Here is a 13,561-nt window from a genome sequence, read left to right as displayed (position 1 = left end):
AAGCAAAGCCTACAGCCTCAACTGTGGCTCCCGTCCGCTCCGCTCTGAGTTCCTTGGAGATCATGGAGGGCATGCGCCAGAATATTAAATTCAAAGCAGCAAAACATCCTGAAATAATCCAGGGTTTTACGCGAATCATTAAAAATAATTACAATTCATAATTTTTTGGGGATTTTTTCATTAATTTCATTAAAAAAAAAAATTTCATTAATTTTCATAATTTTTATTATTTTTTTATTTTTTGGTGTAACAATCAACATATGCCGAACCGAACCGAAAACCGTGACCACGAAACCGTGAACCGAACCGAACCGTGGATTTCGTGAACTGCTCCACCCAAGAGGTGGGCATAGATACTCAAGAGGTAGGCATAGATACATTTTTTAAAATCTAGATTAATCTCACTGTAATCTTAGAATTAATCTAGGGGATTCATTAATCAGAATTACTTTATTTACTTTAATAATCCCTTGCAGGAAATAACATAAGAAAATGAATTAAATAAGGATAAGAATAAAATAAGATAAGGGTAAGAATAAAATATGGATGATATGTGTGTGCTTCCTAAATAATAATTGAAAGTAAGTCTTTGAACAGGTTCCTCTAGTCAGTTGGTGCATTAGACCAGGGGCTCATTTCCTGTTTCCAAAATGCATCACATAATACCACTGAACCAACATTTTCATAAAGCGTCCCATTTTACCCACATTCACCAAACCAATCATCAAGAAGCAAAAATTATTTATTAGTAATCATTTGTGGTGTCGTGGTAAAATAAAATTTTAAATAACATAACATTGCCTACCTAAAGCGAAAGAGTGAAGTTCCCAGCTTGCATCGATAACGTGTGCAGTAACCTGAGGTAGTTATTATTGACAGATATCCAGTGGTCCACTGTTAGTACTTAACACGCCCCGACCAATTTCTCATCTTTCGCGGCTTTCTCTGCGGCGTGCTGGGCATGTATGAGCACATGTGGCCACGTGGAGAACGAGCTCGAACCCATCATCTTCAACCCCGCTGATGGTCTTCCTTAAAAATAAATCTACCCATAAGCAAACATGGCAGCTTTATAGCTGCATCCATGTTATCACATCACATTTATAGTGTTAACAATAGGCCTGCACACAAAAATGATTTGTTCACGCCCCCAGATAGGCATCTGCGCTATGTATATATGGAGATCAAGGGATAAAAAGTAGATAAAGTTCAGAGGTGCCCACTGAAGGCCTAGTTACCATATGCACCACCCACCACTGCCTGCTAGTATTATTTTGTTTAAGACTGTTACGATAAAACTGTATATCTTTCTTATTTAAAACATTTTAATTAGCTTAATTTCAGGAATAACAAATGATTTTTTTGCCTAATAAAGATCAGAAGATTGCTTATTTTCATTGAAACATTGAAACCATTGCGGTCACCAGCTTGTTGTATTGCAGAAAGGCATCAGCGCTACTTTATATGGGTAATTCTGGTGCTAAGAATCACGAGTCGTAAAGTCCCGCCTCCTACACTCTCCCTGCTTTGTTTGGAAGTTTTTGGACTAAAGCTTGAGCAAAAGTTAACTGCTTCAGTTAATCCAGCTATCAGGTTTATAATCTGGGTATAGAGACGGACTCAGACCTGAAATAGCCATATAAAGACATAAAAAAATTGGCTTTATATCACCTAAATCATGAACGACAGACAGATTATGGACAATGCACTATGGCTATCCAGCTACTGTAACAGGACGCCACATATATACCGAGCTGACAGGGCAGCAGATGACTCCGGAAAGACCAGAGGCAGAGGCTTGTGCATTTATATTAGCAAAGGTTGGTGCACAGACTCTGCTACTGAGAGACACTGCCTACAGTGCGCAGAGTTATCAATTGTCAAATTTAGACCTTAGTATCTCCCAAGGGAATTCACTTCTATCATCCTCACTGCTGTCTATACGCCTCCGAATGCTAATGCCAAGCCAGCCTGGAAAGAACTTTATGCGGTCATTAGCAAACACCATACCAAACAACTTACTGTTATTGTTGCGGGTGACTTCAACCACTCCAACTTGAAAACAATCCTCCCCATATTCCACCAACATGTTTCCTGCCACACCAGAGGAGACAAGACCCTGGAACTACTCCAACCTAGCTGGAGCATTCAAGGCAACACCCCTCCCGCACATCAGACAACCAGTCCATCTCTTCCTGTTCCTCACACCTTGGTACTCACCCCTCATCCAAAGTGTGAAACCTACTGTGAGGAGAGTTAAGGTGTGGCCAGAGTGCTCAGTACTATGGTGCTGGAGGACCTGTACTGGACCTCATCTCCATCACCATAGACGGTGTCACCACCGACAAACACTATGTACCCCAACCAGAAATCCTGCAGGAATCGGGACGTTCGCCTCCTATTGAAGGCCCCCAACATCGCCTTCAGGTCAGGGGATGCACAGGCCTACAGAGCAGCCAGGGCTGAGCTGAAGAGGGGCATCAAGAAGGTCAAACTCCACTACAAAAAGAAGGTGGAGGATCACTTCTCCAACTCCGACCCCCGACGTATGTGACAAGGCCTTCAGATTCTCACAGACTACCGGACCACCAACACCTCTCCCGCCTCCTCAGATGTCACATTCCTCAATGAGCTTAAAAACTTTTATACTTGTTTTGAGAGAGGGAAGACTACAGCTGCAGCCCAGGCAGCCTTTACCCCAGACCACAGCTACTGACTCTCCCCTCCACTGACGTAGGAGTGTTCCTGAGCAGGATTAAAGCCCACAAGGCTGCAGGTCCTGAATGCATCCTTGGACATGTCCTCAGAGTGAGTTCTTGGGAGCTTTCGGGAGTGCTGACAGATCTTCAACATGTCCCTGGCCCACGTTGTGGTACTGACCTGCTTGAAGTGCACCTCCATCGTCCCAATCCCCGAGGAACTCCAACTCATCCAGACTTAGTGACTACCGTTGGCTAGCCCTCACCCCCCTCATCACCAAGTGCTTTGTGTGGCTGCTTCTAGCTCACCTAAGATTCTGTCCCCCACCGGACCGCCACCAATTTAAATACAGGCAGAACAGGAGCACAGAGGATGCAGTACCCATAGCGCTGCACTCTGTCCTTCCACACCAGGACAGTACTATAACTTGAACAATTCATAAGTGGCATATTTATTACAAGCATTTGTTAATATGGGCTTAATACTAATGTTTTTTTTTTTCCTGCCTGCCTTTTGTATCTCTGCTTCTGTCTCCTTGAACCCCAGTCAGCCTCGGCAGATTACCGCTCACACTGAGCCTGGTTCTGCTGGAGGTTTCTCCCAGTTAAAGAGGAGGTTTTTCCTCTCCACTGTCGCTACAAGCATGCTTAGTGTGAGGGATTGCCTTCGAGTTAATTAGTCGATGCAATCAACTGGTTTTCCTTAGATGGAAAACTTTGAATCAATTTGACTGTATGATCTGGTGAACTGTAAAGTGCCTTGAGATGACATGTGTTGAAAATTGGTGCTATACAAATAAACTGAACGGAATTGAATTAATAGTTATTTTAGATGGAGGCTATGTTGACACAATATTATTTAAACAAGATGTAAACAAATCCACAATTAAAATATATTTGCAACATTAGGCTATGCTCAGTGATTATTTAATACTTTTTGTGTTGTGAATTGCTGATTATGGGTAGGGTTATAACAGTTAATAAATTAGATGAATTAAACAAGATATTATTTATAGACATAACATAACTAACTGTGACACTTCATATGGTACATATAATATATATAAATATATGTTCTGTGTTTTATTTATATATATTCCATTAAAATGTTTCATACTACAAAAGTGATGCAAGCCACGTGGTTCAGTTGCAGACAGCTCTGTCAAGCTTCAAGCAGACTTTTAAACGCCCATCAGCACAGCCAGACACCCTGGTCCAAATTCCAGGTGAGGCACTGGAACGGACGCCGAGTTTTCACTTTAAGCCTGATACAAACAAGCACACTGACCTATAAAATGCTGTTGGTAACGTCCATGCAGGCCAATAAAATCACTCTTCGGTCGTCACTTCAGAGGAAAGCCCGCCCCAGAAATGAAAGATTGTAATTCGTAAAACGCGATTTAAAAATAATTAAATTCTTTAAACTCAATCTTTGAAAAAAATTTATAAAATTGAGGTATGAAAAATAAATGAATAAAACAAAATTTGAGAAAATAAAAAAGTTTTCTTTCTGGATTCCTTTTTTTTTAACATTTAAATCCACAAAATGTGTTTTTGTTTTCAAATTCCCATTTACAAAATGTGCTTTTGTGCTTGCAAAAATAATGGACCAAAATTCACTCCATACACGTCATGCATGTTTGTTTGTCTGTAAAGATGTTTTTATGAGAATCCAAAGGAAGCGCTTTAAAATGTCATATTTCACTGTTAAGTTTTGCGTCTGTTGGATTTCATCTCAGGGCTCTGCAGAGCGAGAGGCTATTGCCACAGAGGAAATGTCGACTCTGGTAAACTACGTCCAGCCAACCAAGTTCAACTCCTTCGAAGCATCAAAGAGTAAGTGAGCAACACATGAAGAATCTGCTGCCTTGTGATCTTTGCAGCACAGTGTGAAATGCTGGATCTTTGTACTTTTATCTTTGCTTTAATTTCATGTTTTTTCCCCTCATTATTTTTTACACTGGCAAGTCTGGAACTATTTCAGAATGTAAGATCATCTGTGGCAGTTTTCCCAAAGTTGATATCTGAAGGAGGGAAGTGATGTAACAGAAATAATTGCCCAGAAATGAGCTTCCTGTTTTTTTCCTCTTTCTGTGTCTAGAGGCGGCCCGCTGTTACCACATGTCGTCTTTTGTAGAGACCAAAGCTTTGGAGCACCTCACAAAGTCACCAGTGGAGTTTGTGGAGTATCCTTGGCAACCGATTACCATAGTTGCAGAGCCCCATGGCAACCGGTTCTTTTCTTTGTTTTCCCTCTTCCTCTTTGAATATATATTTATTTTCTTCTTCAAATGTCAAAACTCTGTATGAGTCACTAAGGAACTTTTGCATTGATTTTTAGTTAGCTTTGTTATTTATGTTGGCTTGAGTAGGAGCCAAGTTCATGAGTCCCTTTATACATTTAAAATTACATTTATCTTTTTAAGGAAAAATTTTAAAATAATTGAAAGGACATTTAGTTTTTGTATAGCCTGAATGCAATTATTTATGCTTGTACGAAAGTATAATTCTTTGGTTCCTTAACTTAAAGTGAAGATATAATAAATCCCAGCTGAGTCGTATATATCCCAAAGGAACCAGAGTGGACTCATCAAACTTCATGCCTCAGCTGTTCTGGAATGCTGGATGTCAACTTGTGGCCCTTAATTACCAAACTATTGGTAAAGATTAAATACTAGCATAAAAATGCTGAAAACCACTGCTCCCCAAAGGGGATGGATTAAATGCAGAGATCAATTTCTCTATGTGAGATCAAGAAAGCTCAATTTATTTTATTTATTTGGAAAACATATTACATACTTAGGTTTTATTATTACAAAACCTTCAAACTAATCAAAAAAGCTAGAGGTTCGTAAAGATTAAAGTAAAATTTAATTTGTAATCCCTTTAGGCCTGAGTTCACAGCGTCATTTTACCTATTTTGTCTAAATTTATGAGCTCCGATTATTTTTTGTAAAAATCTCCCAGAAAAACTCCTAATATTGTTAATTGATAATATTTAGTGCAGCCTTGTTCTTGTAATTTTATGACTTTATTCTCCTAATTTAACATCTTTATTCCCATAATTTTACAACCTTATTCTCATGATTTTACTACTTTATTCTCATAATTTTGCGACTTTATTCTCATAATGTTATGACTATGTTCTCGTAATTTTATGGCTTTATTCTCGTAATTTTACAACCTTATTGTCATAATTTACAACTTTATTCTCGTAATTTTACGATCTTATTCTCATAATTTTATGACTTTATTCTCATAATTTTCTCAACTTTATTCTAGTGATTTTATTACTTTATTCTCACAATGTTATGACTTTATTCTCGTAATTTTATGACTATTCTCATTGCAACTTTATTCTCCTAATTTTACGACTTTATTCTCATAATCTTACGGCCTTATTTTAAAAATTTTACGACTTTATTCTCGTAATTTTACGTCTTTATTCTCATGATCTTATGTCTTTATTCTTGTAATTTTAGGAACTTATTCTCGTAAACTTCCGACTTTATTCTCAAAATAAAAGAAAAAAAATCTCTAGCCTGGCCCTAAAACGCTGCCGTAGTTGTTCACCACAAACCAAAATAAATAGTTTCAAGATGATGCAAAGTTAAATTTGAAGTTATCATCCAGAATTGCAGAAAAATGTTCCCTTAATAGGGCAGTGCAGTAAGGCTTCTCTCCATAACGTTTTCTTCTGCATTAATTTTATACTTAAAGTAGTTTTAAAAATAGTATTTCAACCTGAGTAGAATGCTTGTTAATACTCTAAATTCTACAAAAGTTTTTTAAACAGCAGGATTTGTACTTCTAATTGAGTAATAAACATGAAATCATTGACACCTCTGGAAATGGTCGGTACTGTATAGTAAAGGCAATTATCCTCATTTATATGCTTACAATAGACTTTGAAAGGCTTAAAAAAAGCCTGATATAGCACCTTTAATTCCACCCACACTATATAGCCCAGACTGCATTCAATTATTCTATTTCAGTCTTATAATCAGACTGAATCAAACAAAAAGAGTCACTCTTGATATTTTAAAACAAAAGGAGCTTTGTGTCCCAGATTTTTCCATGCAGCTGAACCTCTTCATGTTCGAGTACAACGGCCGCAGCGGCTACAGACTGAAACCGGAGTTCATGAGGCGGCCGGACAAGCATTTTGACCCGTTTACAGAAAACACAGTGGATGGCATCGTAGCTAACACGCTCTCTGTGAAGGTATACCTCAACCATCAAATCCTCTCCATTTTCAGTATCCTAGAATTCCTCTTAAAGCCATTGATAAAGAGAATTGCTTGTGTTGATCACAGGTCATTTCAGGCCAGTTTCTGACCGAACGGAGGGTGGGTGTGTATGTGGAGGTGGAAATGTTTGGACTTCCCGCAGACACCAGGAGAAAAGCTCTGAAGACCAAAACCTCCCAGAACAACAACGCCATCAATCCGGTGTGGGACGAGGAACCCATCGTCTTTAAGAAGGTAAGGGATGGCCGAAGGAAGACAGAGTAGAATCAAACTCTTCCTTCAGACGGATGACTTCTCCTGTTCTGCAGGTGATTCTTCCAACTCTCGCCTCACTGAGAATTGCAGCATTTGAGGAAGGAGGAAAGTTCATCGGCCATCGAATTATTCCAGTTTCTGCCATCAGACCAGGTCTGTTGTCGCTCATTTGTGTTTAAGTGCCATTCACCCCTTAATCCCAGAAAGGCATTGAGGAATATTTTTCAGGTGGAACCACTATTTTAAATGTCACCATGTCTGATTTATAGGTGATTAAACAAAGAAAAAAATGAAAAATATTTAGCCTCGCCAATTTTTTTTCCAAAATAACGAGTGCAAAAGACCATGAAACCCCATTTGAAACTCTGGTTAAACCCTCAGATTTTATAGATCCACATCTTGACAATAGGACGAGCAAATCTGGACTGAATAAGTTGAAGCATGTTTATTCCACAAAGGGTTTAGTGGGCAGTGTGCTAGGTGAAAATAAGATGTTGGCACAGTGGTGCCCAAAGTGGAAAAATGCATTTTTCCACTCATAAAAGGGAATCTGGTCTGACAAATATGCTGATTTACATTATGGAGACCTTCTGCATAACATGAAGCCTTTGCTACTAAGATCTTTCCATTGAAATATACCAATGTAACGCATGCCGGTTACATCACCTGAAACAGTCACACAATTCCCTCCGACCGCTTGTTGGAAAGCCTCTAGTTTCCAATGATTAGGGGGTGGGGCTAAAAACAAATACCTGCTGTTGCATTATTCCTGCAGAGTCACACATGCCAGTTGGAATTTTTAGTCTCATTTTATTTGTTTACACAGCTATAAAAAAAAATAAAAAGTAATTGTGAAAAAATAATATTGAAACATTTTTTAGAAATTTTAAAGTCCCATTTGAAAGGCGTGTGGATGAAACACCATGTGACTGTGTTTTGGCCATTTCTGTAAATAGATCAAAATGAGCAGGTGTCAGTTGGGCCCAGCACCGGGCTTAAGGGGTAAAGGATCTAGATCTATCATTGTCTACTGACTTCAAATATGCAACACAAACATCTGATCAGAGCATAAAGCTGCAGCAGAGATTTTCTCCTAGAGCTAAAGAAATGGTTCAATGCATTTAGTTTTTTTTTCTCTACAATCTCACAGACAGACTTGGCATATTATTCAGACACTGACTGCCTTCCTGAAAACATCTTGGCTCCCACTGGTTTTAGAATCCCACACATTCATTTTTAATAAATGATGGCTTTTAATTAAAAGAAGTAGAGGTGTTTGTTCTTTTTGTTGTTATTAGACTCAATCACAGCAGATTCTGCAGCGAACCTTTCCTGCTGGGTTTATATGTTTAAAAACCTGATTTACTTTATTTTCTGAGGGATATCTGAAACTGAAATCATACATTTATTTAGAATAGTTCTTTAATCTTAAACTGTTGAGGAGCTGAGTGAAACCTCTATCTTTTTTTTCTATTTATATGAATTTGATTTAGAATTTTGCTCTATTATTGTTACAAGCAAGAAACACTGAAATTCAAAACAAACAAAAAAAATGCAATATAAAAATCAAACTTTCAAAAATTTCTGAATCAGAAAAAAATTGTGAGTTTGGTGTTTTCTTGATATTTTTTATTTCAAGCTTATTTTTTTATATATTTTTTTATGTTATTCTTTTTCTTATTTTTTTCATTCTTTTTATATATTTTCAAAAAAAAATCATATTTCTCTTCTTTACATTGAATTCTATGCCTTTAATACGATTCATAATTGCATTTTTCAGCTCGCATTAATGCCTGCTTGGCAACAATCGGTTTTATCCAATCACAGTGAGAACTGAAGCAGCAGCAGACCGTAATTAGAAATCACAAAGACTTATACTTTAAGCTATTATTCCTCCTTTTTGAAAGAAGAAAATGTGGATTCTGATAAAAACAGATGATATAGCAGCGCCTACATGTACATCCTCTTTTGCTGCAGTATTTATTTCGGTTCAGCTGTTGGCTCAGCAGCTCTTTCTTAAATCACAGCTGAAGCCGGCCAAACACTGTGGAACTCATGATGTATGAGAATTTTTGCCGACTTTCAACCTGATGGTAACCTGACTCCGCCAGATGGATTTGCTCCGCATATCCATCTGGAAACCTTCGGTTGAAGTAATTTTGGGAAGGGGCGAAAATACTGGTTAGCTGATTGGCCTATGTTGGTGATAGACGGGCCAAATAAACCAATCAGATCAACGAAGCATATGACGTACTAACAGAGCGACGACGAAAACACAACCGTAAGCCAGGCTACTCTTGCCGAAACCAGTCGGGAGAAGAGCAAAAACATCTTTTCCTCTGAGAAAAGCCTCCAGAGCAGTGTTTTGCTCTTCTTTCATTGCGATAAAACTTGCTTGATAGCCACGCTAACGCTAGTTTCATCGGCTGAAGCCGCCATGTTCTTTAGACTGAACTGTCACGCTTCTCGTTGCGTCACACCTCAACCCGCCTCAAAGCCAACGCTGATTGGACGTTCGTTTGGTGAACGGCTGCAAAATTTCTTCAACGGAAAGTAGCCAGACTGATATGCGAGTGAAACCTTGAAAGCTCGCGAGATCAGGATGGTCTCACGAGGCTACCTGATGGTGCTTCGTGTCGTGTCTCTCGACCACCTCCCGATCAGGAATCGTAAGATCAGGAGTCATTGCTATGTCATTGCTAAGTGCGCAAACAAGCGTGAGTGAAATTGAGTTCTTTCTGTAAAATTGACAGACCGTAGTAGCTATGTTTGCTCAGCCATGTCTTTCTCCAAATACGTTGTTGCCTTTTCTTTTTAGGGCTTTCAGCACAGAATTGCACAAATAGCCAAGGCAGCGCGTTACACTCTAGTGAGCTTCATATTCCTCTGCTACTCGTTTGGCTTCTGGATAAACGAGTCCGAGTAGCACCATCTCACTGCGGAGCTGAGTCCCACCTGGTTTTCAGACGTACAGTGTGAGCAGGTAGATCGCATCAGAGCCTCGGGTCGCACAGTGTGAGAACAAACATCGTGAGCTGTTAACTTTTAAACCCTGAGGTCTTGGCCAACAAAAAAAAAAAAATCGCAGTGTATGCCGGGCTTAAGTGTCCTTCCTTAAACCATAATACTGCAACCTAATTGGCCAACCTGTTTTCAGTTGTTCCTCAGTCAAAGGGCAACTTTGTTGCCCACTTTGCGACTTTGTTGCTATGTCAAATAACATTTCACGACCTCTATAGGGACTTTTCTTTTTTTAAGTGACTAGCAACAACTCTAGCTACTTTTTTTTCTGTTTTTCTGGAGACATCTGCAGGAGCATGAAAGAACCAATCAATGTGAGTCTTCAGCGAGCATGGATGCAACCAATGAGTGGCGAGTGCTGCTGCAAGATCCTCCCTCTTCCATAGCACTGGCAGGCTGTCATGCTTGGCAGCAAACCGTGCCTGCAGACAAAGAGAGATGAGCAACTCTTTCTCTAATGAAATTAGGTCACATTTATACACTGACCTCCCCTAAAGGAGGGTGTAAATATACAGCGTAATATTTTTATCTGTTGCGCAAAAAGAGATCCTTTCCTTCCCACTCTGCCTCATTCACTGTTTGTCCTTTTCCTCACTGTCTTCAAGTTGAATTTGACAAAATAACATTTTTTTCAGGTAAAATATAACTAAAAGCTGAAAGTTATTTTATAGAGTTCTGAATTTTTTTATTTAGTTTCAAGTGTATTTAGAGTGAGCTTTATCGCTTTCTGCCTGGTTTATGTTATGTTAGAATTCAGATCACATTGTTTCTCAAAGAGCCTCTTTGGATAGTTTTTCTCTTTGACTTTTGAACCTAACCAGGTTATCTTTGATATTCGAATCTTAAACATGTAGTAAATATTTCATTTAACATTTCCTCTGCAGGTTATCGTTACATCGGCTTGAGGAATGAGAAGAATCAATCTCTGATTTTACCTGCTGTATTCGTCTACATTGAAGTTAAAGACTACGTACCAGATACATTTGCAGGTAAAAACTCACCATTACTTAGAAAAGTGACACAGTTAACAAAGAAATCCTTAGCTTTCTGAATTCTGAGACACAAAACGATCCATTCTTTCTTTATTAAAACTTGTGGATCTTAGTTTTAGGGATTTCTATTAATGAGCACTTTGGTTTGATTTTGGAAGATTTCTTGGTCTCAAATTCAAATTCATCATCTTATTTTTATTATCTTTAAAACGAATCTTGTTCAGGTTTCCTCAAATAATGTTCCAGTTTCACTGAAAACAGAGAGATTGTTGGAAGAAGTTGCTTCAGGGAACTTTTTTTGATTTTGCTCGTTACTCATCACAGCATTCTTGACCATTTCTTCTACAAACCTCTTATAACAACATTTCTGGAGCTTTAAATCTTAACGATAATGATTAGATTTGTTGATAGTGATGAATCAGATGTGTACTTCATGGCTCCTTAGAGCCCCCTGCAGGACATTCATTTTTAGAAGAAAAATGTGATCATGAGTCTAGTTTGTTTTAATATTCAAAGACCTTGAATTTGCCTCATCAGCTTTTTTTTTAATTTATCATCTTTAGACAATGGACAACATTCTTCATCCCCTTTGACTCTTTCATTTTCCTCTGCTTTTGTCTGCATCCTGGTTTTCCCTTCAGATGTGATCGAGGCTCTGTCCAACCCGATTAGATACGTTAACCTCTTGGAGCAGAGAGCGAAACAGCTGGCTGCTCTGACCCTGGAGGACGGCGAGGAGGAGGCGCAGACTGAGGTGGGCTTCTTCCTTCGTTTTTAGATTAATTGACCTTTTTTGGTTAAATTTATGCAACATAAACATGTTGGCTCAAATATGTTGTAAGTTTCGTATTAACTTTAAAACTGCTTTTTTTTGTTGCACAAAAAAAGAAACATAAATTCTTAAAAATGTATAAATCATTTTTTATATATTTCACTAATTGACATTTTTTACTGCACAATGCATGTTGGATTGATGATTTGGTTTGCTATATGTCATTCACCCAGAATGCATTGCAGCGTAAACAACATGGTGACAGCATTTTATTTAAGTTTATCAAACCTAAATGTACCGAAGAGGATTAGGGCCACTGAAAAAGTAAAAAAATTAGCTGATTTTTAAATTTTATTTCAGTATAATATGAGAAAAAAGTCAGAATTCTGAGATTAAAGTCAGAATTCTGACTTTTTTTTCCATATATAACTTTTTTTTATTTCTTCAGTGGCCCTAATCCTCTCCGTATAAACGGCTAACAGTACTTTCTCTATTGTATATACATGTAAAATAAGTATTTCTCAAATGAAATCTAATGTTAAAACTAATCCTGGGTTCCTTTAAGCTTAAAATTGATGACAACCTTTTTTCAATGATTTCCAGGATGACACAGAAACTGGAACAGAGCGTAAGAACGACCTGAAACCAGCTCCTCTGGAAAACGGACTGAGTCCCAGCTCCGGTCCGGTGGGTCACACTCCTGTGGCTACTACGCCAAAAGCCTCTGCAGCCAATCAGCAAGCGACTACAACAGGTGGAAAAAACAACCTATCAACAAGCTATAAGATCATAGTCGGATCGTTTCATTAGTGATAAAAAAACTGGTTTTGATGCCCGATTTCCTTGCTTCTCTTTAATGCTTCATTTCTGAACTTTAGAAGCAGCGAAACCAACAGCAAAGACTGAAGATCTAGTTTTAAGTGTTTTGATAGGTGAGTTTTTAACATTTTAAACTCTTCATCTATTAGGTATAATTAATCCACGAAATCCATCTTTGCAGTCAGGAAAAAATGATCCTAATAGATTGTGCTTGCTATTTTGTTGCACTTAAATATTTCATAATGTTATCATTTAATTGTTTTAGAAAAAACATAAACTGAGTAAATACAAAATTCAGTTTTCATATTATTAATTTGCTTATTAAGCAAAAATAAAGAAACCTGACTGAGCTGAGCTGAAATCCACCAAGGCCTGTTCACTCCTGACCTGTTTGACGTCATCCAGTGAGCGGAAACATAGATATCTGAAAACTCTGAAGATGAAAACCTGAACTAATTATTTTAAAAACAGGAGAACATCTATCCTACATGGAGATGATGCTCCCATTTCAGAGAGATGGTTTGAAAAAGGTGAAGGAGGACAGCACAAAAAATAAAAAATAAACCATCGCTAAGCCGAGGCGGTTTTCATTTTCCAGCAGCTAAGACCTGGCTTTTCAACATGATATTACACAAGCAGTCTCCTCAGGATTCACACTAAATAATAGACCATACAGACCCAGAGGAGGGATGGATATGATGCTATTCAATTCAGTTCAGTTTATTTATATAGCACCAATTCACAACCAGTGGT

General features: G+C 38.2%; 1 protein-coding gene across 1 annotated transcript in view; it reads left to right on the top strand.

Moving 5' to 3' along the window:
• Positions 1 to 13,561, top strand: part of LOC107098647 (1-phosphatidylinositol 4,5-bisphosphate phosphodiesterase beta-1-like) — a 72,973-nt gene that overhangs the window by 45,810 nt on the left and 13,602 nt on the right. The window contains exons 15-24 of the mRNA XM_015396422.1: positions 4,439 to 4,535; positions 4,801 to 4,885; positions 5,235 to 5,359; positions 6,769 to 6,923; positions 7,016 to 7,183; positions 7,258 to 7,357; positions 11,110 to 11,214; positions 11,859 to 11,971; positions 12,593 to 12,743; positions 12,868 to 12,921. Coding sequence (XP_015251908.1) covers positions 4,439 to 4,535; positions 4,801 to 4,885; positions 5,235 to 5,359; positions 6,769 to 6,923; positions 7,016 to 7,183; positions 7,258 to 7,357; positions 11,110 to 11,214; positions 11,859 to 11,971; positions 12,593 to 12,743; positions 12,868 to 12,921 — 1,153 coding nt within the window. The remainder of the gene's footprint in view (positions 1 to 4,438; positions 4,536 to 4,800; positions 4,886 to 5,234; positions 5,360 to 6,768; positions 6,924 to 7,015; positions 7,184 to 7,257; positions 7,358 to 11,109; positions 11,215 to 11,858; positions 11,972 to 12,592; positions 12,744 to 12,867; positions 12,922 to 13,561) is intronic.

The sequence above is a fragment of the Cyprinodon variegatus genome, unplaced genomic scaffold (genome assembly GCF_000732505.1).
Source record: "Cyprinodon variegatus isolate N-32 unplaced genomic scaffold, C_variegatus-1.0 Scaffold27, whole genome shotgun sequence".
Taxonomy (NCBI): domain Eukaryota; kingdom Metazoa; phylum Chordata; class Actinopteri; order Cyprinodontiformes; family Cyprinodontidae; genus Cyprinodon; species Cyprinodon variegatus.
The sequence above is the reverse complement of the archived record's forward strand: the minus strand, read 5'-3'. Positions and strand labels throughout refer to the sequence as shown.